Source organism: Amaranthus tricolor, chromosome 11, assembly GCF_026212465.1.
Source record: "Amaranthus tricolor cultivar Red isolate AtriRed21 chromosome 11, ASM2621246v1, whole genome shotgun sequence".
NCBI classification, from domain to species: Eukaryota; Viridiplantae; Streptophyta; class Magnoliopsida; order Caryophyllales; family Amaranthaceae; genus Amaranthus; species Amaranthus tricolor.
This window is the reverse complement of record NC_080057.1, coordinates 17,166,283-17,193,241: the sequence shown is the minus strand read 5'-3', so window position 1 is coordinate 17,193,241 and position 26,959 is coordinate 17,166,283. Positions and strand designations below refer to the sequence as shown.

At 33.7% G+C, this 26,959-nt stretch overlaps 1 protein-coding gene across 4 annotated transcripts; it reads left to right on the top strand.

The window, feature by feature from the left end:
• LOC130826744 (uncharacterized) lies at window positions 1–26,959 on the top strand. 4 transcript variants are annotated; one of them, XM_057692312.1, is made up of 22 exons: window positions 1–408; window positions 510–553; window positions 658–721; window positions 6,305–6,419; window positions 6,496–6,563; window positions 6,644–6,741; window positions 6,878–7,049; window positions 7,173–7,398; window positions 7,797–7,923; window positions 8,608–8,717; window positions 8,918–9,004; window positions 13,107–13,235; window positions 13,431–13,564; window positions 13,655–13,747; window positions 13,828–13,883; window positions 18,196–18,355; window positions 18,478–18,549; window positions 22,180–22,219; window positions 24,073–24,338; window positions 24,533–24,710; window positions 24,783–24,994; window positions 26,177–26,958. In XM_057692312.1, exons 1-22 carry the CDS (start codon window positions 367–369, stop codon window positions 26,471–26,473), a joined length of 2,790 nt encoding a protein of 929 aa, XP_057548295.1. In that variant the 5' UTR covers window positions 1–366; the 3' UTR covers window positions 26,474–26,958. The 4 variants fall into 4 exon arrangements, with proteins under 4 accessions (XP_057548295.1, XP_057548294.1, XP_057548297.1 ...); XM_057692311.1 differs by having other exon boundaries at window positions 8,915–9,004; window positions 26,177–26,859; XM_057692314.1 differs by having other exon boundaries at window positions 8,915–9,004; window positions 24,958–24,994; window positions 26,177–26,344.

Genomic DNA, 26,959 nt, shown 5'->3' with positions numbered 1-26,959 from the left:
TTCCGTGAAAATTGCAACTTTAGAATGGAGCGAATAATTATATTTCACACCCAGACCCAGGACGTTTTCCTGTTAAATAACGGAACCCCAATTGGTCCGAAGTTGATCGAATTCATCTTCAACTGGTTCTTCAATTGCTTTTCAGGCAAGTCATCTGCAGTTGATCTGGACTTCCATTGTTGAATATAAGGATCGTTTTGCTGCAATTGTCATTTCGGTCGTTAATAATCTGCAATTGATACAAAATTGACAACATTTAGAACTTGAAGCATCACGAATTAGAAATCACATTTTCTCATTCTCGTTTTCGTTGCATGGTTGGTGCTAATTACTCTGCAACATTGATTGCGGCAAATCACAATCACCATGAATTGCGGTAGCGAAGAAGATGAAGCTGAAGTGGAGGAGGTAATTGCATTCAAATTTTTTAAGAAATTAATGTTTTTAATTAAAAAATGTGGCTTTTTGAAGAGGAGTGAATTGTACTGAATTTCATGCGTTCTTTGTAGGTAGAGCATTTTGATGATTTCACGCTTGCATCTTCATGGGAAAGGTGAGTGCTTTTAAAGTGTAATTGATTTTGGAGTTATAATGGTATAAATCCTGAGATTAGGAAAATAATGCTTACTTAGTGATGATGGGCGTTGTTTGTGTTAGGTTTATATCAGAAATTGAAGCGGTGTGTCGTCGTTGGATGGCTGATGGCCCCAAGAACTTATTGGTATGCTTGTTCAATGAATAATTGTTAATTTACGTACTGCTTTTTGGTAAAACTATTATGTTGAAACTGTAAGAGAGCAGACTATGTAATCTTACGGTACTCTATTTTATCTCGGTTATTTGTGTTGAATTCTTGATACTTTTATTTTGTTATAAGACTTAACATTTTAATGTGGGCTTGAGAACTTTTCTCTTATGTATTGGGGAGGATTGTATATGTTTTGGCACTAGTACCCGAGCTCAAGTAACATGGCTTGTACTTAGGGATGACAACACACTATATCCTCTTATATGATTTGAACTTTAATTTGTGTTGGAAATCATGGATTTTGGGAAGTAGAATTAATAAATATGATGCTGATCCAGCTATGGCTGGACTTTTGGCATCAGATGGCTACAATGTGCCAAAAGGGTTCCGTGTAAGGGGAAGGTATGATGAGAAGTTCATGAAAATTCTAAAAAAAGATGCTTCTTAGCAATAGAGCGTAATGAGGTATGCTATAGAGTGTAGAATGGAGGCTAAGGTTATATATTATATTGATGTAGGAGCATTCAACTTTTTCAAAATCAAATCACATGCCAACCTTTTTCACATATGGATATGGTTGATTTTAAGTCTCAAGTATATTTTTGGACAATTCTATGTTCATAACCTTAAAAGAAAAAAAGATTTTAAGTTGATTGAAGATCATGACATTTCTTAACTTGGAATTATGTTGGGGATATGGAGCTGGCCCAAATGTTACTCTTGGTTATCCAACATTTTACTCTTATTTTGTTAAAGTTTATACAATAAAAGAAGGTAGAAATAAAGAGTCCATAAATTGTTTTTACTTAAAATCAACATATTTAGTACATTTAATAAGGGACTTTTAGTGCTTTATGTACTAGACCTTTGATGCTTCATGTACTAGACCTTTGATGCTTCATGTACTAGACTTTTGGTGCTTCATTCTCTAGCTTTTATTGCTCATTAAATGTGTGCATTGTATGTGTAAGCATTTTAGAAACTAGTACTTAGTTCTATACAAAAGGGCCTTATGAAATGAAAAAAAATCATGTTGTTGATTAATCATTTTAAACCGTAAGTTTATACATTGCTTTTCTTCTTGTGTTTGTCCAAAGAAATAGTAATTCCATTTATCACTTTGAGTTTCTCTTGAGTGTTAATTCTAGTGGAGATTGAGTGTGTTCTTGTCTCTAGCCTTAATCCCAAATCATTGAGTTTGTCTTGTGGTTTGGCTCTTATCAATTTTCTTTTACTATTTATTTTTTATCTAATTATTCTTCTCTATTCTTCTTTATACAAAAAAAAAAAATAAAATTTTAAATCTAAGCGTGTTCTTCCTAATCACACTTACATCATATATAGTCTCTTTATCCCTCTCATTTTGCGCCTAATGCAAAATGGGTGAAATTTAGTGGAAGAGAAATTAGGTTGGAGAATAAGACAAAACACAAGTTGAGGATAAAAGTGAGTGGTTAAAATAGAGAAAGAATATAAGTTTGTGGATGAGATTAGAAGAGTGAAAATGGGACCATTGCCAAATAAGGAAAGAGTGCAAAATCAGTAGGACAAATTAAAATGGAAAGTGGTGTAAAATGAGAGGAACATAGGGAGTATTACTAAGTTAGTTATCATATTGTCAGAACAAAAGTATACTAATAGTTGAAAACAGAAGAATCATTGCGCCACGATAGAAGACTGCTAACCTATAACCCAAATACAACTCGACAATGGTGGTTGTTCTCACTGTTAAGTTTTCTCTCGAGTTTCAGCGCTTACCACCACTAGTACATGTGATAAAAACTTGGTCACACTTGGAATTTGTAATGGACCCAAAATAGTATTCATTAAATTACAAAGTACATTATATAACAATATTTTTGTGGGACACTTATTCCTCACCTACACTCCCCCTTGTATATTTTTTGTGTATTTTGAGCACTCATGTTACTCATACACTCAGTGCACTACATTGGTGCACGTACACTCTTTAATTTTGGCTTTACTACACCACTTCCTCACATCACTTAACTATTTATTTATAGCCTTACTATGTCGGTTACTTAGGTGGCTACTAATCTAGAATTTTCTACATGATCAAGTGCTTCTACTCTTTCCTTTTTTATTTCTAGATATTTTTTCTTTTACTAGATTTTTTAATTATATCTCTAACACTCCCTCTAATAAAAAAACATCTTGTACAAATAAATTTGAGTCAATATTGATGCTTCAGTCATAATAATTGTCGATCTCATAACTCGCCTTTGCTTCATTGGCACTCTTGTCACCAACATACACATTTTTCCATATTTTTTGTTTTTAATTCTTTTCTCCTTGTTTTTTGTCTTCTTTTTTTACTCTTGTTATCAATACCTTTAAAAATTTTCTCATAATTTTTTCTTTAGTTAGTGATCATGTCACCAACTTTTCTTTCATAAATCTTAATTTTTTTTGTCAAATTTCTTTACATTCTTTTGTTAATGCCCATGTTACTCATAGACTGTTGCACACACCATTACTTTGTTGTGTGAAATAAACCTATTTGATTTTGGATTTACTTTACCACTTTTTCACTTCACTTGGCTATCTAATTATAGCCGTACTATGTCGGTTGCTTAAGTGGCTATGAATCAGAAATTTTCTACATAATCAAGTGCTTCTACTCTTTTCTATATATCTCTAGAATTTTCTTCCTTTTTATAGATTTTTTAGATTTAGATCATATTTCTAACAACACGACACTTGGAGGTTAAGAACACTAACCCAAAAATAAAGGAAAAAAAGAAGAAAGAATACTCAAATTTAAGCCTTTAAGAATTAGAGACCATTTATTAATTGTAATTATCACTGATGATAGAATTAATGAAATTTTACAAGTGAATAAAGACTCCTTAATGATGCATGTTACAATCCCTTTTACATTGTCAATAATAGTTGTAACAGATTAAATTATCGTTACACTTTAACCCAAGCTTAGAGTAAAAATTATGGTCAATTTAGGTCTATTCCTTAAGGCTAAGCCAAAGCCCCTACCTAGCTCAGTCTAGGCGAGCGCGGCGCTATGCATGCGTGATGTCCATACCCACACTACTAACACCAGCTGAAACAATATATGAGAAAGTGAAATACACCATCCTATTCAGCCTAAGTGTTCTATTTGTTTTAGCACTATTCATCAATTACTCTTAATTTGTATTTTGTTCTTAATTTACATGTTGAAATACTGTCAAATGAGATTTTATTTGATTTGTCTCAATGTTAATTTTATTTATTTCAACATTTTATAATTTTAATTTTGCATAATTAAAAATATTAAGGATTGGATTACTACATTGGTAAATGTAAAACTAAATGGGATACATATGCTGAATCAAAGGGAGTATATATAATAGACCTTTTACCTTTTCATGAGTGATATAAGACACTAGAGAAGAATTTTATATAGCGTGGTGGTGACGAGGTTGATTCTATGACGAGAGAGCTTAGGGAAGAAGATTGCATCAGTGTCGCCTCACCTCTACTAGGGTGGAGATAACATGTCCTCAAAAAATTACATTCCTCTTGGGTGAGTGCGGGGCTCTTACTCTATAGTATTCTAACAATCTAATATGGACCTTAATTTTCATACCCATCACCTATCTTGTGGTGGAGAAAGAGATGATCATTATCTTCTATGCTGTTAGAACACATTGTGCCCCATAAGGGTTGAAAGATGATTAAGGGGGTCTTTTTTTGTAGGTTCCCCAAAGTGATGAGCTTGCCCAAGGCCATAACTTAAGAAAATACCCTAATCTTAAAAGGAAGCTTACCTTTGAAAATGGTATTGGCTAAAGGCAAGTGAAACAGATTAAGTGAAACATATTATGAAGAGGTAGAGATAAAACAATTTAAAATGGTGTGCCAGTGAAACTCAAGGAAGTATGGGAAATGTAAATCCTTCAATCTGGGATCGAGAAGGGGTAGAAGCTCTCTAAAATGGAAAGAAGTTAAATTTTGCATATTTTTTTTTTGCATGCAAGTGTGGTCTTTGTATTGAATATTAAATAATGATAAAAGTAAATAATAATATTAGCGTAAAAACAAGGCCGCATTGCATCGCATCAGTCACGTTGTAAAGGTTTTAAAAAAAGAATCGATATTTACCGCGTTTAAATGTGTAAAAAATCGCGTTTTAGGCCGTATCAAAGGATAGCTTATGTCTTCGTCCAATATTTAGGCATTACGATAACCACATCATTCTCGTTATCGCATCACGTTAAGTTTTGCCCAATATTTAGGCGTTACGATAACCACATCACTCTCGTTATCGCATCACGTTACGTTACCGTGATCGTGATCATCACCTCATTTTTACACTATGGTCTATATATTGATAAAATATTGTTAAAAGTACATTATAATAGAGAAAGTGGAACCATGTAGGGTCCTTGTTTTGATTAAAGTATAAATTTGATATGTTTTACCATTATTAATTAGAGTAAAGATGTCTATAAACCTTACTATTAAAGGAAAGTGGAACAAATAAAATAAATAGCTCTAATAAGAAAGCGGAACATAATATTGGGATATGGGGAGTAATAAAAAATATAAGGTACTCCCTCCGTTCCCTAATGAAGTTCCCAAAAGGAATGTTCACGGGAATTAAGAAAAATAGAATATTTTAGATAGTGGATATATGTAACACCCGAATTTCCGACCCCGGTGTTACAATATATTATTTAATTGAATAATAAATTTGATTGGAGAAAAGTAGGGACCACAAGCATTAAAAAAATATTAAAAGAAAGTTACTGTAAAAAATATGGGGACAACAAGTAATAAAAAATTAGTTTTATAAAGTTAGTGGGAAACATGTGGGGATCATAAGGAATATTAAAATGTTAAATTGAAGTTAGTGGAGGATATGTGGGGTACATAAGCATTATAAAAATATTAAAGTGAGTATGAATAAGGTTATTTTTGTCCAAAATTTATGACATAAATGGAAAGATTCTCTATGGGAACAACACATGAAACACCCAAAATGGCAAATGGAAACTTCTTTAAAGAACGGAGGGAGTAGTATATTGTGGTATAGGGCACGAGCACAAGGTGGTGGGTGGGTAAGACACACTAGTATTGGGTTAGTAAACCCTTATTCCCACCAGTCCACCACCCATGGCTGGTAAGACTACTCTTACCTATACCCATGCACTACCTACCAAATTTATACTCATACCTAGGGCGGATGTAGTGCAAAACTCGCGCAAATCTACCCATATGCCTTCCCTATATGTATGATAGGTTTACCGCTTCTAGTCACTCCATGTGACTTTATTATTATAATCTAGTGATGGCTTCATATCAAATGGCGATAAGGTTTTTGAAGTTGTATGTGAACTGTGTTTTATCATCTAAATGATGGCGTCATCTTGTTGAGGGGATTAGTTTTCATTGTTGCGGAGTGCAATGTTTTGCGCAATCTAGACGATGGATTCATGAAGGAGATTATGTTCTTGATGTTGCAGTGTGAGCTTTGTGTACATTATCTTGTTTTGTCTATATATCTTTTGTATGAACCGTTTTCTGTTTCAACAGGAGAAAGGTGCGGTGCCTGTTGGAACTTCGGAAGACTTCTATAAGGCCAAGTATGAGCTAAAATATGATAAAAAGAGCTACTGTATGGAATATTACTTTAAAGAGAAGCATAAAGGTACAAGTTGATGTGTGCTCACACATATTAGTTTTGATACCTGCATCTTAGTTTTTCGACTTCTTTTTTTGAACAGGCAAAGTCACAACATGGGACTCTAGTCGGCACAATTTGCAGATGGCGTTTGGTGTCACCGAGTTTTTGGTAATATTCACCGTTTGAAAACCAGACTTTTTAAAACTTGTAAGATTCATTTTTTTCATCAGTTTTTGCTTCTGAAACAGATAATTTATCCCCAAAGTGCAAGTGGTGTAGTATTGGATGCACCAGAGGCCTGTAAGCTTCTCAGTGCAGTTGCAATTGCTTTATCCAACTGTTGCGGGTAATAATCTTGCTTGTCATTAAAATGTTCTCAGTTTCTACTCTACAAAATATTGAATTTGACTTGCATAAGTATTTCCATTAGTTAGAACATGCATAAACTTCTACAATATAGTTCTGAGTGACCCATAATTCAGTCTTTGGCCAGCCTTTGTCCCTGTTTTTGACCCTTCTCGGAAAGCTCATATTGGTATTCAAAATTTGGGAACCGTGTTCACAAGAAGATTTGAATCGGACTGCATCAGGAGTCAGGTTCCTGTGAAGCTTATGCATTTGGAAGGGTTATATGAGTTGTTTGTGTCTAAATTTGTGAGTTTCTATACTAATGAATGGTGTTGATTACATCACACTTCAAGTTATTTACGTGATTTCTTGTAATCGATTTAAACTTTTACTAAGCTTGTGCGAATCTTTGCCTATTGATTATGCAAGGCCTTCTCTGCTGTGGACTTCTCTGTCCATCGGTACAAAATTCACTTTACCATGAGGCTTACATACAGAACCCTTCCATACGATGATGATGATGATTATATGCATGAATCTGAAGCCGAGAACACAGAATCAAGTGTCAGTGCCAAGCAGGAACTGCATCAAAGATCACAATGGGATGATGACTGCCCTTGGAGTTCATGGTATTCAGCTGAAGATCCCGTAAAAGGTAGATTTATTAAATTTTTATTACTATTTTTGATGGGCTATACATGTTGCCATGGTTATTGTGTGAGTCCCATACAAATTAAAAGCTCCCTGTGGTCTTTTGTTTCCTTAATTTTTTCAGTGACATGCATTTAATTTTTTGTCAGGTTTGAGAGAATGTAATTTAAATCTCAAGCTCTGAGGAAGTTATGCTTTGCCGCATATGAGTTTGATGCAATTTCATTAAGATATGTTGATGAATGGGTTGATTATGTGTTTTATATAAATGCCTTATATCAAATGATGATAAATTAAGTTTGATGATCTTTCCATGATCTGCGATTTAGGTCTTTAACTTTTTGACTTTTGCTATTGTCTATAATAACTGCCTGTTGCCCTTGTGAAATTGAATTCCTCTAGGATTTGAGTTGGTTGCTACATGGTTGGGTAAATCGATCGAGAGCTCTCTTGAGATGGCTGAAATCGAAAATTCTTCACCTCATGATGCTGAAGTTTGGCTTTTACTTCCGATTCTCTCAGAGATTTTGTGAGTATTTAGGTTTTTCGAAAAGTATATACTATTTAATTTTTTTCTGCATTGTTCTTGTTAGTGTGTTTAAGTTACATGGACACAAATCCAAGTGTTAGCGTCCGACATAACAGTCATGTCTAAGAGTTGGACTTATCAATGCCTGATTCTGGGATACAAGGACTTAGATATGGACATGGGCACAACAATATTAATATTTTTATGTAGAAGTTAAATGTAGAATGAATTATCATTTATGTAAATGAATGCAGAATTGAAATTATTTAAGTTTTATTACGTTAATTTATTGTAGTTTGCTGGAAATTTGAAAGATTAGAGACAAAAAATAACAAGTTCTACTCTGCTACTGTTGGTTTTGCATCAAAATATAAGGTCAAAAATTAAGATGTGGAATGATATAAGCACATGAAGCATTTGAATTCAGAGTTTATTTTATTGCTATTGGTTTTTGATCTGTAACGAGTAAAGACGTGAAGGATACATGCCATCACTCATCATATGCTTTCCAAATGTTGAAATCACAATATGTATGTCAGAATTTTGAGAGGATTAGGAGATTAGGAGAAAGAATATGGACGAGTTTTTCAGTCCATCGTATCCCCCCTTCCTAATGTTTTCTTTTGCCCCTCCTGGTTTTCAATCACTGACATGATGACACCATGCTTCTCTGCATTCATTCAGAAATGATGGTCGGAAAGTAAAAGCTGTTGGATTTGCTTCTCAACTCTCTCTCCTGGTTGTTGCCTTAGAGATGTCATTTGAGGCTCAGTTTTTGGAAGACTTTGTGTCAGGTTTGGAAGGTTTTAGTGTATGTCTTGTATTTCCTCGTAGATTAATTTGCTATTGCTTTTTAAGAGCTAGAAATGCTGTAATAATTCTTATGTTTTGCTCCTTGAGCATTGATCCTCAAGATTTTTTTAAAATTTTTTTCTTTTTATTTTTTTTATTATTTTTTTTTAATTTTTTTTTTTTTTTGCAATTTTGGCAGTAGATTCTAGTGCAGAAAAACTGAGATCTTCAGCAGCTATTCCTCCACCAACTGTTATCGATCGTGTACTCAAAGAGCTTTTTCATGAAGGTACACAATTCATTCTTCTAGATTCTCTCCTACAGGACTAAGTTAGAATGTTACTTTCTAATCTAATCCAAACAGTCTTTTGGACCTAATTTCTGCATCGTGTATCTTAGTTATGGATGGAGTTCTAAAATGAAATTTATAGTTTCATACCAACTTTTTAGGTTACTAGAAAGTAAAAAAATACCATGGTGCAACATATTCCCATTTTTTTTGAGATGAAATATTTGCACCAAATTTTGTCGAGAAATTAAAGAGAGATTCAGTCTATGATGAATTGTTTTAAGTTACAAGCATGAATTGAGTGTTTGAGGATTAATTTAGGGGATCCTCCCTCAAGCCATGTGGTTGAAAAGGTGGTAGGTTGCCTTATACTCCAATGAGAGAGTGCAACAATAGGGTAGTCGTGTGTCTTAGAGTACATCAAAAAGTTATGGTCTTATGGTCTCGGAGACTAGAAGGCAAGGGTTTTGATAAAAGAAACTTTGGTTAGACTTTCTTGTATTGTTGTTGTTGTCCTTCAGAGGGGTTATGTGTCTTGGAGTGCATCACAAAGGTTGTAATGGTAGACTAGAAGGTAAGGGTTTTAATAAGAGAATCCTTGCTTAGGCTTTCTAGTTTTATTGCTTGTGTTCTTCAAAATATCAAGCATGTATGTGGCAGCCATGCTCGTTAACTTTGGAGGTGTGAAGATCTGATAATTTACCCTTTTAGGGCTTGTTAGGGGTCATAATTATTCCATATAAAAATTCTTGCAACTATATTATAGGATTCACTGCTGGCATCTTGTTGTTCCATCATTTGTTTTTTGAAATTGAAAATCTACCTTCCTACAAAACCTTTGAATTTTTATGGACCATGTGCAAAACCTAAACTATAGGCCTTATGAAGCTATAAAACAAATATATTATCCCATATTTTCAAAAGCTTGTTTGAATTTTATGAAAGATGTAGTAAGAATAGTTAACTTTTAAAAATACTTCCAAAATATTATTTTTCATTTTTTTGACAAAGACATCATTGGCATGAATCATATCAAACGTATATTTGATCAAGAGTTGGAATAAATATGAAGTCGTTGCATTACATTACGGGCGCTTTATAATGGATTTTGAGCTAACCGTTCTGCAAAATCCAACTAATTTAAAATCATGGAGTAACAACCATTATAAGCTACAGCGCAAAAATGCGGTAAAGGTCTCTGTTGCGGTAACGAATACGTAATACAGTATCGGGGTAATGCCATCATCATACCGCCAAGTATTTGCCTATAGAGGTGTTCATTTGGGTTAGGTCTATTTCGGGTTGCAGATCGGTTCAAAATGGGGTGTTGTATCCATATTGGTTTTTACATAATTGTTAAACCTTTTTTTATGCCGGTCAAATTGGGTTTAGTTACAACTTCGGGTGAATATCGACTCATTGGGTCTGTTTTAAACACCTGTAGACTAAACCATGAAATATTTCATTAAACAACCTAATATGCATTTTTTACACCTTTACAATGCGGGTATTACCGATTAGATAACTTGAAAACTTTACGATACGGCCAATACGATATGATATGACCTTGCTTTTTCACTGTATTATGAGCTGTTATTCTAATAAATAGTTATTGTATTTTTTTATTGATATGTATTAGGTTCTGAGTGTCTATTATACGCTTTAATTTGAATGTGTTCTATTAAACTTGAATTACTACGATAAAATAGCTATTTTTCAAGTTAACAATTCACATGAAAATATCTGCAAAGTGAGTCATAATACCGCGAGATGCCATGTCCACTACATCATGACCGCAACTGCAATCTCTTTCTTTCTTTTCCAATCTTGTTAAATATGAATGTATCTTTTGTTTGGACTTTTCGTGAGGGATAACATTTTGCAAAATGGGTAGAATTATGGATTGGATGATGAGGTTGTTTTCGGGGATGTTTTCATACCTATAAAGGGGATTGAGGTCGACATTTATTGTTGGTTTGTTATTTCTTTGTTTGGGACGTTTACGAAATTTGATTCAAAGCGAGATACGTAATAGAAAACGAGAAACATTAATTTAGAGTTTCAAAAACATTAGGAAACGTCATACAATTTTTATCATTTAAAAAATTGTGAAAAGAATATAAGATAAGTTAGGAAAAAAGAAAAAGAAAAAATGTAAAAGAAAAAATAACTTTGTTTGAAAAGGAAACGGAAAAGTAAAAGAGAAAAGGAAAAAATGATGAGTCAGTTAGTGAACAGTTTTGTTTTTTGTTTGAAGGAATAGAAAAGAACACTTTGTTAGACATGCTTTGTATCATAAATTCATAAGTATATCTTGAAAAAAGGCCGTTAAATGTTAATAACATAAAGAAGTATGCAGGTTGAGTGCTTGAGCTTTCTTTTGATGCAAGTATATGTTCCTCCTCGAGATAGAGATCTGGTAGATACTGTTCATACAAAGCATATATCCATGCAGCTTACCAACATCCCTTTCTCTAAACCTTGTGCTCCTTCCTAGGACTGGAAAGATACAAAATGTACCTATGGACTATGAGCTATGGTCTTGCATGTCTGCCAAGTTCAAAGGAGACAGAGATAACAGTTTTGGAGTACCATTAAGCTTCTTTCAACACTGCAGCTGTGGTGATGATTAAAGTGTACATATGGTTTATAGTGTTTATCACTGTATCTTTTTTCTAGCATAGTCATGTTTATCCTACATGGATCTGTAAAGAGTTGGTTGGATAGGACAATTTGCACTGTGACCTTGTTAGTGCTTAGAAGAGACCCGTGACACAGGAGGGATGATGAACAAGAGTTACTAATTTTCTCCCATTACATTGATACTAGTCAGATTGGCTGCTCACCTGCTGTGAAGAATTAGGTATATGAAAAATTTGCGATCTAAGGTTTTGGATGGTAAATTATGGATTTGTTAGTTGCAATATGCAATTGAAGCCTAGCTGGCTACGGAAGCTGTTTGGATATTGAGTCTTTGCATCATTCTTACACAATGGGGGCTTTGTATAGTTCTCTTGTACTTTACTCTTTATTTCCTTTCTTTCCAAAATGTGTGGTGGAAAGGCAAGGGGTGAAAGCCATTATGGGATAAAGCTAGATTCATTTTATGCCCTTTTGTTGTCTTTTGTTTGGGAAGTTGAAATTCATGTGGCTTAGGGAGAAAAGGTTGTGGTTGGAACTTGTGTAGAGATGCAAAATGGTTGTCTGTTTTTAGGGTACCTACCGATGTCTTTATTTGCAGCATTCAGGAGGGGAGGAGGGGGAATAAGAAGAGGGTGGGGGTGGGGGTGGGTACAGGGTTTTAGGATAGGAGACCGATGAAGAAAGAGATAAGATAGTATGTACCGAGGAGAGAGAGAGAAATAGAAAGAGAGGGATCACAAGCTAATAAAAATGTGTTGCATCTATTTTCCAACATAAAGCAAGAAAACATTGTGACTAAAAACAATGGAGGAACATATCAGCTTACTAGTACTATTTTAAAGTTTATGTTTTCAGTATTTATTGTATTTTGCCTTTTGCTTGTGCTGACTCATGTCAAAGTGATGATACATTATAAATCTAACATTGTATTTGATCACCACAATAAACTAATATTAGGAAAAAAGTTAAGAACTTACAGAAACATTGCCTGTCTAAGTTTATCTATAAGGATGGCTTATAAATAATAAATCCAGCTCTTGATTTCCTGATGTATTGCCAACTTTCCTTTAAGCACTTCAAATGTTGAATAGCGAAGAAAGAAAAAATTCCAAATTATGTAGTGGGATTTGCTTTCATTCATTCTAGGGAGCACTGTTTTTCATAACACCTCCATCCACGAACTCCATTGCGCTTGGGTGCTTGCTCTGTTGGTTGATGGTGCTTGTTATGGAACTGGAATTCATTAGGTAGTTGGCGTGACCCTTGGTTGTAGCTTTCTTGAATGAGTACCAGCTGTGACCAAAGTAGCGGAATATCACTTCTGGTGACCCCAAAACAAGTGCTTGGATAGTGAAAGCCCTTGGTCTTGTTAGGTTTATTTTTCTATGTTCTTGTCTATGTGTTGATTTTGATACACTATTTTGTTCTTCGTCACTAATTCATGTACCTACTCTTGCAGGAGTTGCAGCATTAGTTTTTTCAAAAGGCGAGAATAAAAGTTCTCGAGCTATTAAAGGCGCACCATCAGAGTCTTTGTTTGCACAATTTTGCTTACATGCTCTGTGGCTGGGTAACTGCAATATCCGTGGTAATTACAAAATGAAAATTCAATATTGTAAACTATTAATCATGCCTTTTCTTACATGGCTTGCTATATATGTTAAAGAAAGTAAAAAAAAAAACAAAAATAAAATACAAATCAAGAGAGGAGAAAGGGAAAAAAGGTTGTCATTCTTTTCAATGCTTTCTTCCTGAACCTGTTTTTTTGGTTGTGTCTGGTTAGCTATTGCTATACTTTGGATTGAGTTTATTCGAGAAGTTCGTTGGTGTTGGGAAGAGTCTCAACCGTTGCCTAAAGTAACAATTAACGACACCATAGATCTCTCCTCTTGTTTAATTTATCAGAAATTACAAATGGTAAGCTTCCCTATGACCAGATTGTGGAGCTTGTGAGGAGTTATATATGCAACTTATAACATATCACACATGTACTTCGTATAACCCCAGCTTGCAATCTGCATTGAAAAGAAGCGTGAAGCAAATGCAGAATTCTTTGATGCCACAGAAGACAACGATGATGTATCTGGTCACATAGCGGAGGTACATTATTTTTCTGCACCTCTTGAGGTCCCCTGTTTTTGTTCCTTCTTGTTGATAGCACTTGTTTCAATTGAATGTAGGAACATTTGCGTTCCAAGTCAAATCCCCCAAGAAGTTTGAACAAGGGTACCCACAGGTCAGATATAGAAATTCCTTATAATTGTGGTCCTTTGAGCCTAGTTATTCTTTAAAAGCATGCATTCCCTTTGTGTCTTTTTCAATCTCTTCTTGTTCTCAATTCATACCCTCTCAAAATTATTTTTGGTTGCAACCACTCTCTAACTCATTTACTTTATTATGTTTCCTTAATAATTAAATATTTCAATGAGCTAGTGGCTAGCGTATAGCTAGATTCTCTTTTAGAATTTCAAATATAAGGTGATTATTAGTTTCTTAGTGACCTCATTAGTTTCTCTTTTAGATTCTCTTTTAGAATTTCAAATATAAGGTGATAATAATTAAGTATTAAGTATTTTAATTGAGCCACATTAGTTTGGATCAAATTCATATTTTGTAATCTTGAGCTGAGAGCATACAAATATAAGGTGATTTTTAGTTTCTTAGTGACCTCTATGGCTTTATCTATTTTATTGTGTCATAGAATTCATTTTGATTCATTTTAGTTCGAATTATCTTGATCTAATCTGAATATGATATGTACTAAAATTGATGTATTGTTCACTGCAAACTAATTAATATTGAAAGTGACCGTTTTTTTCTATTCTTGACCTCAACCTATTTGCTACCTTTAGTAAATCTTCATTCCCTATTGACTTGTTTTCAACTTAGTTCTAAGTGGTTGAATCAATCGACAATGTTAGGATTCCACTTTGAATCAGTGGGTCATAAGCATAACCGAAAATTTTTACCCGTAACCCAATAGTGACAAATTGGGTTAAACCGGACTGTAATATGAACCCAACTCTTTCAACAATTTTTTTTCGACCTTTTAAGTTTTTAGTCATGCTATTCATCTTGATCTACTACATTTCTAGTCATTTTCTAAATATGAGTTAACTTTATTTGTTGAAGCCTTATATTAGTCATATTTTTTATAAATATTATAAATCAAAAAAAAATTATATGTTTTATTTTTGAAAAATTACCTTGATAAGAATCGTTTTACAATCGGACCTCCTGCCTAACCCTTTTGACGACTTTATGTCAAAGTGTCTAACTTGGCTATTTTATGAAAAGATTACAATGGAGTTGAAGTGCCTAAGTGTCTTAACCATGGACACATGTTGCATTACGCGTTCGTCGTATTTGTGTTGACATGACACTAACACAAACCCGATACGTGTGTCCAACCCAGGATGTTGCACTTGGACACTTCATATTTACTTGTGTTTTTGTCTTTCATGACTTCATCTCCTTTACACATTCTACCTTTTCAATTAACCTTTTCGAATCTTATTTTATTATTTTTAGTTTCATGATTCTAATTTAATTTTATCACATTTTAATTTTTATTATTTTAAAAATTTTGTAATTCCAAATTTATACTCCCTTCATTCCCTTCTGTTTGTCCACTTTAAATTTTTTCACTTTAGGAGAGAGAAATTTAAATTAGATTTTTGAGGAATATATATCAAACATAAAATATATATTCATGTGGGATCTCATTATATTCTTCTTAGTGCATAGTTTTTTATCATATCAAAATTTTTAACTTTAAGCATGCGTATTTAGAGATGTTGAGGGGCAATATTTGCTTTTAAATACGTGCAAAAAGTAAAGTAGACAAAGAGGGAGTATTGTAAATTCATTTTTATTATTTTTTCTAAAATAACTTGGACCTAATATATTTCAATATATACCATAGTGTAGAAACAAGGCCGTATCGCATCGCATCACGTCGGCCACTTTGTAATTATTTTTAAAAACAAAAAAGCAAATTGATATTTCCGCATTAAAAAGGTGTAAAAAAACTGCATTTTGGGTCGCATCATTGGATATTTTATGGTTTCGAGCGATATTTAGGCATTATGATAACCACCTCGTTATCGCATCACCGTTCCGTCACCACGATTGTAACTGTTTCTGCATTTTTACACTATCGTATATACTACACTCCAAAATAACTTAATTTAGATTAATAAATATTATAGATTAAAAGCCCTTTCTTTTAAGATATCAATTAAATAAAAAAAAATTTTTATTTTAATTTTAGAATAAAAAAAAGAATGATTAATATTTATTGTTTCAAAATATAATTCTTAATATGCTCACTGGCATATTCGTGTTCGTGTCCAAAATTTAGGCATTGTCCTAGTGTCCAATAATTTCAAGCATTGCAGCATCGGACTATCGGATACTAGTTGATCACCAACGCTCGGACACATCTGTGTGTCCAGGTGACATAGGATACGAGTACTTGAGGTAATGTGAAGAGTTTGAGCAATTTAGTATTCCAGTAACGTATATAATCCAAGAATTTCTTATATTATAAGTTTTGAAAGCTAATTTTGTAGCAAATTGTTGATTACCCACTAATTAGGTGATAATTGGCCCTATATACTCCTATCCCCAATGAGCTCTAACATTTGCTATGACGTGCATTTTAATGTTAAAACCAATTTCGGATGGAAGGAAAAAGAAAGTGTTAGAATCAACTTTGAGTTGGAGCTGTAATGCTTTTTAAATCTAAGAAATTCATAGAATCATGTAAATCTTAAATCAAATTGTCGACTGTATGTGAATCATAAGATTTAAAATTATACGATTAGTTAGATATTATCAACTAGGGGTTAAATTCTACCCCTTTAGTTTCTTGATAAGTGTTTTTTTGGAGTTGCAACATATATCGATGAGCTAATTATAACTTTTGTACTATAGGACGAGAAAAAAAAAATATTACATTGGTTATTTTTATTCACAAGTTATAATAGACTGGAGGAATCATGTATTTATTTTGAAAATAGTTGTCATATGCTTATAGTGAAAAGGCCTTCTCTATGCTCACTCCTGTTCAACCTACAAGTTCCATTTAGTTTTTTCACACTTGTTGAGACAACATTTTAACCCTTAATATCTTTAATTGTGCATAATTAAAAATAATGAAAAATTGATATTAATAATCCTTGCTTTGAGATGAATCAACATCCTATTTGACTATATTTGAACTTATAGATTAAGAATAAAATACAAATTAATAGTGATAAGTGAATAGTGACTAATAACTAAATGGGCAAAATAGGTTGAATAGGAGGGAGTATTACTTTTGGACCTTTTCTTTTTGTTTGTCCACATTTCCTTTTTTTTTTTTTTTTTTTTTTTTCTTATCGTCATTTATCCCCAACATACCCTTTATCTTCTTAGATTTGGTCTTATCATTCAATCTCAACTAAAGCACTTCCCATTTATGCTAGTATTTTTTCTAACTATCTGACTCCTTTTCTTCCCCTTTCTAACTCACAAGGACTTTTAGATGTGCATGACATCATCCGTCATGGTTTTGTGAGCAATACTAAAATGGGCAGGCAAAAAGAATGGAGGTAATAGTAAGCAAACAATATAAATACTTAGACTATGTCGCTTTCAACTGATACGCATGAGGTGATGTACTTATCTAAATTTACCCCAGTGGTGAATGAAAGGCTGTTTCCATTTTTAAATTAAGTTTTAATGCAACACATTGGTAACTTAAAAAAGAAAGATCCACTTTTGTCTATTTCACTATCATAAATTCAAAACTTTTTAAAAATATTTTAAATGGACAGTGTATCTTACTTGGTCTTACCGTATAAGAATGTTCAATCAGAAGAAACACTTGTATGCACTTATTTAAAGTGCAAAATAATTTCACGCAGTTAACTGAAAAGGGACTAAAAATGAGAACTTATGTAAGAATTTCTGGAAAAAAGGCGCGATTGTGGTCAATCTGTATCTAAAAAACTAACATTTGTGCACACTTGTAGTTCATGGCCCTTGGTCATGTGAAGAGGCAGTTTTATGTGAATCTGTGGAAAGTGTGGACTTCTTCGAAGTAATATGGTATTACTTATGAGAAGAGTAACTATGTCAGATGTGCTATCTCTTTTCTTTTGTTCTCCTTCTCTTTTCTCTCCTCCTTGATATTCTTAGGTGTAGATCTAGCATTGGATTGGGTTGCTTAAAGGATAATTTTTGTCGGTGACAATCTCACTTTTGATCGGCTGTGCGAAGAGGGATTCACCGAAGAAGATCCTTCTCCTTCCCTTTTTTAGAAAGAAAAAAGGATCTGGACAAAATCCAAATTGATGAGATGCAAAAGATTTGAGTGAATGGAAAGAACAAAGCAAGGGATGAATTTCACTTACACTTAAAAAGAAGCATGCTACAAAAATAGCCCAATTTCTTATTCAGGGCATATTTTTGTTTTCATCAATACATCCAATTATCATTTTGAGCTGTCTTGGAGTTTCTTGTTCTAGTTTTTTAAATTGAGAACTTGTTCATATGTGCAGCAAAGAGAAACAACATGGTTGGAATAACCCTGGAAAATCGCTTGATGATCTTTCTTCAATTGAAGAAGCATCTGATCTTGTTAGAAGAGGTTCATCTGGTGTTGCAGGGTCAATGATGCTGTTGAGTTCATGCCAAAGAATGCATGCTCCATATACTCAGGTTTCTGATTTGTCTTAGAGTTGTCCACCGTTGTTTTGTGTAACGTTTTCATGATTTGTTTTCTATTCTATGCTTATTTGTTTCTCTTTTATTTTTTTAATACTTTCATGAAATGGTGATAGGATGCACCATTAATGACCGAAGATATGCATGAAGAGAGGCTACAAGCTGTTGCAGCTCTCAGTGATTCATCTGTTAGTTTCTTCAACTTGCTATTTACTGTTCAGGCATAGAGTATTTGGTTATTTGGAAATGTAAATAAGTCAATGTTTATAGTTTTCTTCTCAGAATTTTGACGGTCATTTACTGATGGTTTGTCTAGTTTCTCTGTGGAAACTGTTAAAGTTCTTGTTAATCGGAGAGCATTGTGCTCATCATGACACGGACAACACATATTAGAACATAAGAGTTAGTTGCACCATCTATGGATACTAGCCTACTAGGATTTGCAAATAGCAATAATGAACTTCTGCAAAAGATTTATACTTTTGGGTATTCGGTTTTATACTGTGTATTCCCTTACTTTTTGAAGATTAAGTTATTTCTGTATACACTTGGTTAGTTGTTTAGAAACACATTAAGTGAACCTTGCACCAAGAACATGATCCTTTTGTGGAAATTCAATTACTAAAAAAGAAATCAATTATAGGGACCTGGAGGATGGCATTCCTTATCTACTCCTAAAAATGTGTCTGGCTCCAGACTTCTCTCTTAACCCCCCCTCTCACTCTTTTGAGCATTATGATTTTCACATGATGTTAAGTGTGGGCAATAAAACTAACATCTTTCGTCTTGTCGATTTTGAAACCCTACCCTTCAGTTTGGACCCAGTCCACACAAATAATCTCTCTTTCCCCCACAACTGTTGGTCATTGATAAACAATTTGATTTCTTTATTCTTTTATAGAAGTATTCAGGGTAGAATTACTGCGTCGCACTTGACTTCAATATGATTTATTCGTAAGTCTAAGAATTGTCCCTGGGTTTACTTTGAAAGCTTCTACTTTTGTGAGATTTGTTGTTCTCTTAGCTCTTAGTATTAGTTTAGATCAGTGACTATCTTAAGTATATGTTCAAGTAAATCAGGATTATTTCATCACAGTAGATTATTCCAAAACAATGACAACTTTAAAACTTTATTTTCTTGTTCACTGCCAATAAAACAACAATCCCTAAAATTATAAAGGTTATTTGACTGAACAAATCATTATCATTATCTTTGAACCTCAAGTCAGCCAAAGAAAATAATTTTTGAAATTAATATTTTCAGGTGCCAATCATAACCCGTTGTTGTACCAAGCTCTGATGCGTGTCAAAAATCAAAATATATGATAGAAATGAATTCTGTTTCTTTTGTTACTCACCCAAAACTTAATATTGGTCGTCTGTTTTTAGCATCACTATGAAGTTTAAACTCGAGCGTTTCAATTTTGAAATAATGGATTTCCAATCACCCAGGGTGAAATTTGAAGTACTCTCACAAGGAAATTCTCTATATCACAAAAATGTAATCTGAAAATAATTTGTTTCACTATCAAAAGGAGTGGAACGAATAAAGTGGAGAGGCATCAGAATTCCCCAATTCTCTTATCGTTGGTTAGGTGTGGAAAGACCTTTCACGGCATACATCTCAGACTTCACAGACTTTTCATCAACATTCACCACTGAGTAAAGGCTTCTCATAATTACGATTATAAGATCTGTCATTTTCTGACTGCCACTCAGCTTGTCAAGCCAACCGTGTAAGTCTGCAACAGCCTTTTCTACTGCCAGATTCTACTGTAAAAACTCTAAATTTGGAAATGAAATGGTCGATCTCGATAAAAATCACAAATTCAGCTACGAATTGAGCATCTATCTCCATCTTTCTCTCTGGTTGCATGGATTTGGAAATATTTGTCCTCCTTTTTCATGGGGTCGTGCTTTGTAGTTGAGGTGGGCACTGGTGGGATGGGTTTAGCAAATGACGTCTGGTTTTTTGGAGGTAAAGGGTGACAGTGGTGGTGAAGTTGTCACTGGTGTCTATATTAAGGAATCTGGTGTTTTTCGAAAACCCTTGGAAAAGGATTGAGAGGACTATGAGAAAGAGGGTAAGGGAACTCAGGAAAACGTCAATCAAATACTGTGTCATGGAAATACTCCTTTCCTTTTCTTAAAACTTCCATTTTTAACGGATGCTAACTTGGCTCTATAGATTTTAGTATCATGTTTTTACTTCAACCAAGTAATGAATCCTCCCCTTTTTTGATACACCCCTGTTGGATGGAAACATGGCTTTTATGGTCTACATTTTCATGCTTTTACACTAACTGATACTTGTAAATGCTATAGAAAATTATCTTGATTAGTGTTGCTGCACTTGTAGCTCCCAGCTTCCCTCTCTTAATTAGGAAATTGGTCCTAAACATGAATGATTAGAACATTGTACTTTTCTGCAAAGCTGTTGCGTTGACTCGTAATAGCGTGGAATTTCACTTATCATGCTCTGTCACCTTGATGAAATCACAAAGCAAGTTGCTAGAGATCAACTTATCAGAATTACAGTTGTCACATATATTGTCAACATGAAATTATGTAAAAGAAAGAAGCCTGTCCTCTGTATAGTACACTCCTTGAAACAAAAGAGCCTAACCCAATATCTAAATCGACTAGCTGAGAACCATTTAAAGGATAAAAGAGTGGGTTCTTCATCTAATCAAGATGGTTGGTTCCTAATGATAGTGTTATTATCTGTATTGGAGAATTCTATATTGCTATGATGTGATATTTTTGCAATTGGGAGAAAAATGTCAACCTGCAAGACAAATCTTAGATCGTAAAACTTTCAAACTTTTCACCACGCCCCCTAACAGTAGATCTATTGCAAACTTAGCCCGAGGCTTAACACAACCATGGGCGAAGCCACACCCGGGGTCGGGGATGCCTAGGCCCCCTTGTCGAAAATGTGATCCTTTGTAATTTTGGCTTTGGCCCTCCTTACAAATATTATATATAATTTAAAGAGTGCATAAATATAACAAAAATTATTAAAATTCAATGGTTGGGGTAACATTTTTGTAATCTAAGGTGAGGGGATCAAACCCAAATTTGAGCTATTATTTTTTAATAGACTAATAAATTTATTTTATAATATCTTTATTTTTTATCTTTCATAATTTCACATTTATCTTTTTTAGTGTGTGTTTATCTTTTTTCCATCTTAATTAATAATGTTTTTTTGGAGACTTAATAGGGAAAAATATATGGAGTAAAAAACTCTTAGTTTTTTTTTTTTTTTTTCCAAAATGGGTAATTTTAGAGAAGCTTCTACTCCATTTGTCACATGTGCCCCATTTCCATATTTAGTCAAGTCATCTCAAATGTCCCATTTTTATTTTGGGTATCTTTTTTTTTTTTTAGCATAATTGAACTCTCTCCTATATATGTTGTCGCATTTGACTATAAATTGGACTTTTTCTCCTACACATGTATTAAACCTCACTATAAATTGGATTCCCTCTCCTACACATTTGGTCCCATTTGACTGCCTAAAAATTGGTAAAAAGGTTGAATGGGACACATGGTAAAGAGGAGGGAGTAAAATAGTTTGCTAGTATATCGACAATTTGCCAACCCCCAACTCAAAATCCTGGCGTCGCCCCTGAACGCAGCTGTCTTCGAATGCGAGCTGGAAATACACTAATATAATGATTTCGTGATCTTAATTAGCATTTCTTTTACTTGCTTTGAGCACCCTCCCCCCTTAAATAAAGTAGTATGTTTTTGTTGGAGATTTTTATCTTCATGAACTCTAAACCTTAAGGATCTTTTGATTTTCTTTGCAGAGTTTTAATGCGCAGCTCGAGAGAGAGATCTTGTCATCAGGTAATCTGCTTTATAACTCCATTTTTTCATCCCCTTTTACCTTGCCACCTCAGTGCCTATTCAATTCTTGCTTTATTACATACACGTATTCTCACTCTTGCCCACATACAAACATACATATGCACGCACATTTATATATACTATATACATATTACACACAGAGTTTTGTGTGTAGAGGTGAAAGTTATTCGAATAAAAAACCATAAATTGTATGATTTTGATTTTCTATAATATGGTTTAGATTTGGATTGGAAAATGCAAAACTGAAATATTTGGGTTTGTATTAGCTCTAGGCCTAATAAACATAGAAAGTCGAACTTTCAAACCAAATTAAAATATGAGCTCGTTGATTAATTTAGCTGAACTACTAGCTGAGTAAAACCTGTGCAACCTGGTGTGCGAATGTGTAGACTTTAGTAGGCGTGCCAAAAATAATATGTAAGTGCTTTTACACCAATAGTAATCTCTTTATTCAAGAATTTAAGTTTCATTTTTAAACCTTACTTTTGGTAGTGTGTTTTTTATTTACTAATTTTGTTTTATGATTCAGTTTGCAGTTTAGATTTTTTTCCTTGAAATTTTGGCTTGGATTGGACTGAAAAAATATAAATCAAATGAATTTAATTTGGTTTGAATTGTGACTAAATGTGGTTTGGATTGAAAAATAAAAATTGAATTAACTTTTGTATGATATGACCTTATTAAAAAATTAAATGCTAATCGAATTTTCACCCTTGTTGGTGTGTATAGAAATACTTCAGGAAATAAGTCGATATCTCAAATTTTAAACGCGTGAGGTGTCGTGAGGCAGTAGCCTTTGGCTGTTGGGAAAATAAAAACCTAAAAAAAACGTAGTTTAAGAAGAGAAATAAAGAAGAGAAGAAAAATAAATAAGAGAAGAGGAAACATACCTGGTGGGCTCGCTTCAAATGGAATTCTTTTGTTCTAAGACCAAAAAGTTCTCAAAGGCGCTAGTCTTAAGGAGCCGCTTCACATAACACTATCATAGTTTCCAACCCATTGCTGGTTCACCCTCATGCCTAGGCTTGACGAACTTTTTTAAGAGTTGATCTTTCTGTAAACTACTCATGACTGATTCAGCCAAAGCTTAGTAAAGCTAACAAGCTCAAATTGTGAATTGTATCTTTTTCAGTAAATGAGTGAAACTCGTTTGTCCAACATCATATTCAACTCTTATGTTCGCTGCTCATCTATATTTGTACAAATTGTTTATGGTCCTAAGAAATTCGTTCAAGCCTGAAATAACCATGCCTTTTTTTTATTTGATTGTCATATTTTTATTTATTAGAAATTAATTGAATGGGAATAGGAGCTTGAAAAGTATGTGTAATTTCATCTCAAACTCTTTCAATATGAAGAGTATTAATAAGTTGAATTTAGTAAATGTACGCATTTATCATAAGGTTTTTTCTTATTAATTCAAGGTTTATTGAAGTTCATTCCAAGCTCAAATTTGAGCTCAAGTAGCAAATGACCAAGTTCATGATTAAGGTTCGAACAAGCCAAATTTTTAGTGAGCCAAAGCTCAAACTAGAAATTTAAAACTCTTTTGAGCTATGTACGATACCCTTACTCAAACACTAAACATATTTATCAAGCTTAGTTTGAACAAGTGAAAACTTGGATGTACTCTGTTCATTTAAAGCCCTAGAATTACTTAAGACTCTTTGTTGATTATAGTTCCACTTGGGAGCTATCCTCATTTAATTAGAGTTGAAGTTCAAGAATACCAAAATCTTAGACTGTCTACTGTCAACATCGAAGCATGCTTTTAGTAGTTGCTAGTTATCTGAATGTTTCCTATGATCATGTATATTATTTCTGTTAAGCAGATATGTCAGCTTTCAAAGCAGCAAATCCCGATGCTGTTTTTGAGGACTTTATTCGATGGCATTCACCTGGAGATTGGATTAGTGATGGCAGTGCGGAAAGGGAATCATCTGGCCCTCAGTTGATTGGTGATTGGCCTCCAAGTGGACGACTCTCAAAGAGAATGTCCGAACAAGGGAATTTTTGGCGGAAACTTTGGAACGATGCACCTGCTTTGCCGGCTTATGAGCAGAAACTGCTTTTGGACCCAAATCGAGAGGGAGAGAAGGTTGTATTGGTTTTGATGCTCTTCCATTTAATTTTTTTATACACTACCTTTCGAGCGAGAGAGATTTTTCTGCAATATTTTTCTGGATGTGTTTGTTGCCAATATTACATATTTTCTGGTGTTACAATTTTTCTTTGAATTTTTTTAGAATTCTTACTAAATACTAACTTAAAAAAGATTGTTGGCATTCATAGATTCTTCATTATTTAGAGACAGTACGACCACACCAACTACTTGAGCAAATGATTTGTACAGCTTTTAGAGCATCAGCTGATACCTTAAATCAGGCAAGCTTTGGTGATTTGAGTCAAATGAGGAGCAAACTTGATCAGCTTTACCAGACAATGGCTTGTACATTGAGGCCTCTGCAAGGTACTTGTGAAATGAATATGTTTTATTTGCTTGTGGTCATCAAAGATCATTTCTAAATTTCTTGTTTTCTAGCAAATCAACTATCACAAGACACTGAGATTTTTGAAGATCTCAAACGGCTGTGCGTTGTATTTGGACACGTTGAAGGATTGATAATTTTGTCAACTTCTCTTCATCGGAAGTTTATTCTTGCGCCTCGGCTTTTCAATGCAATATTCAATGATTACTATAACTTTTACCTTCCCAGGATGGGTAACAGTGAAGCTGAAGTCGACTTTGACAAGGTAAAATTTTTTCTACATCCTACCTAGTTATGAAAATTCATAAATGACAATGCCCTGTGTTTTACAGCTACGCACACACTCATACACACCTTTCTGTCTACCGTTACACCTTTGAATGATGCTTGTATATGGAGCATTAAGTCTAAAGGCTTTGTTGAAACTTTGCTGATCAATTAGGTTTTGTTTTTATGTGAGATGTCCATCGTCTACTAATTCTAGCTGATGTGATGTGTACTAAGTCATTATTGACAGATTGGTAGTATCTAATGAATAGATATAATCATTACTTGAAATGATCTTTGTGCTTGTCCATGTTAAGTGCATCAACTTCCAAAAACATAAGTTTTAAAAAAATGGATTTCAATGCCATTTATTACCAACGTCTAGATAGGCCGCTGTGCCTGTGGGTATAAAAAAATGGTCTTAATGAAAATCAGTGAACACTTTACAATGTTGGGACAATAGATACATTACAATGGACTTTCATAGAGGAGATCCATGTGATTTTTGCTGTAATCTGCTTCCTCTGTTTCTTTTAGTTGCACGATATCCAAAAAGGACTTATATCTTAAAAAACAATACAGGCACAAGGGGGGCCGGGGTCCAAACACGTGGCTCATTGTATTAACAACCTGACCCGTACTAATTTAAAATATGTAATATAAAGATCAAATAAATATCACAAAATTAACTTAAGTTCAACGCCGAAGTAGTATAATTTAAACTCGCGAATGGCGATTGAGTCATCATGTTGTAATTGTTTTTTAGACCTATTAATTCAACAGAACTTAAATGAATTGATACTCAGGCAACCCTTATTGATATCTTCACGACCTCTCAACTGTTCTTAATCTCAAATTATAATATTTTATTCATTTAAAAACAAAAACTTAGGCTTTTAACTTGTGTTATATAAGTTGCTAATGCATTAGTCATTTGATTTAAGTTTTTTGCTGGTTTATTGGCATCTGAAGATACTGTTATGCTATTTTATCAGTCATCTTGCTATAAATTTATTTTGTTTGTGTATAATTCATTCAATATAAATTTTTCCTAGTGTATCCCACGAATACAAGTATAACATTACTGCAGGCTGCCGTAGAATTATTTCGATACTTCTCTTTTTGGTTAATGTATTCATATGAAATTCGATTAATGTGTTCCAATGGCACGTGTGTTCAGGAGTTCAACCAGAAGCAACAAGTAAGCATTGACGAAAGAAATGCTGTTGCAGATCTATTTTTACCGCCTACTGCTACTCAGTCATGGAGAAAAGTATTAAGCATGGGAAATCTTCTAAATGGGCATGAACCTGTGCTTAGAGAAATCATCTTTACTACTTGTGACGATACTAGTAACAATCATTATGCAGCACACAATCCTTCAGGTGCTCGACAAGAAATCGAAACTTACCGTATGTACATTGAAGGAACCTCAAATGACTTGGGTGTTGCCCTCTCTGTTGTGTCATGTGATTGATTTTTTCTGTAAGTAAGCTGTAGAACCATTTTTTAACCCCATTTAGCTTTCCCTTTTTTTATTATACAGGAATGTACTCTTTTATAGTTTTATGAATAAATACTAACTTTGTACTTTATTTTTTGTGAACATGGGGTGTAAACCTTACCGACTAGGGTATAAGTTTGATTTACAAACATATTTTAGCTTTTGGTGATGAAACTGATAATTTCTACATTATCTGTTGCTTGCACTGAAATTCCTTATAATCCCCTACTCTTGTTGCCAATTTGAGGATGGGAATCTTGATCGTATACTTCCTTGTTTTGAGGTTGTCTTATCGAGAGACGATCTCTTACAAGTATATATGATAAAATATAATGACTGGATACTGTAAACCATATAGTATGAAAAAAATTAACATAATATATAACAAAATTGCTCCATGAATATCATAACATTAAGGGGATGTTTGACAAAATAGCTTATTGGGCAATTTTAATTTAT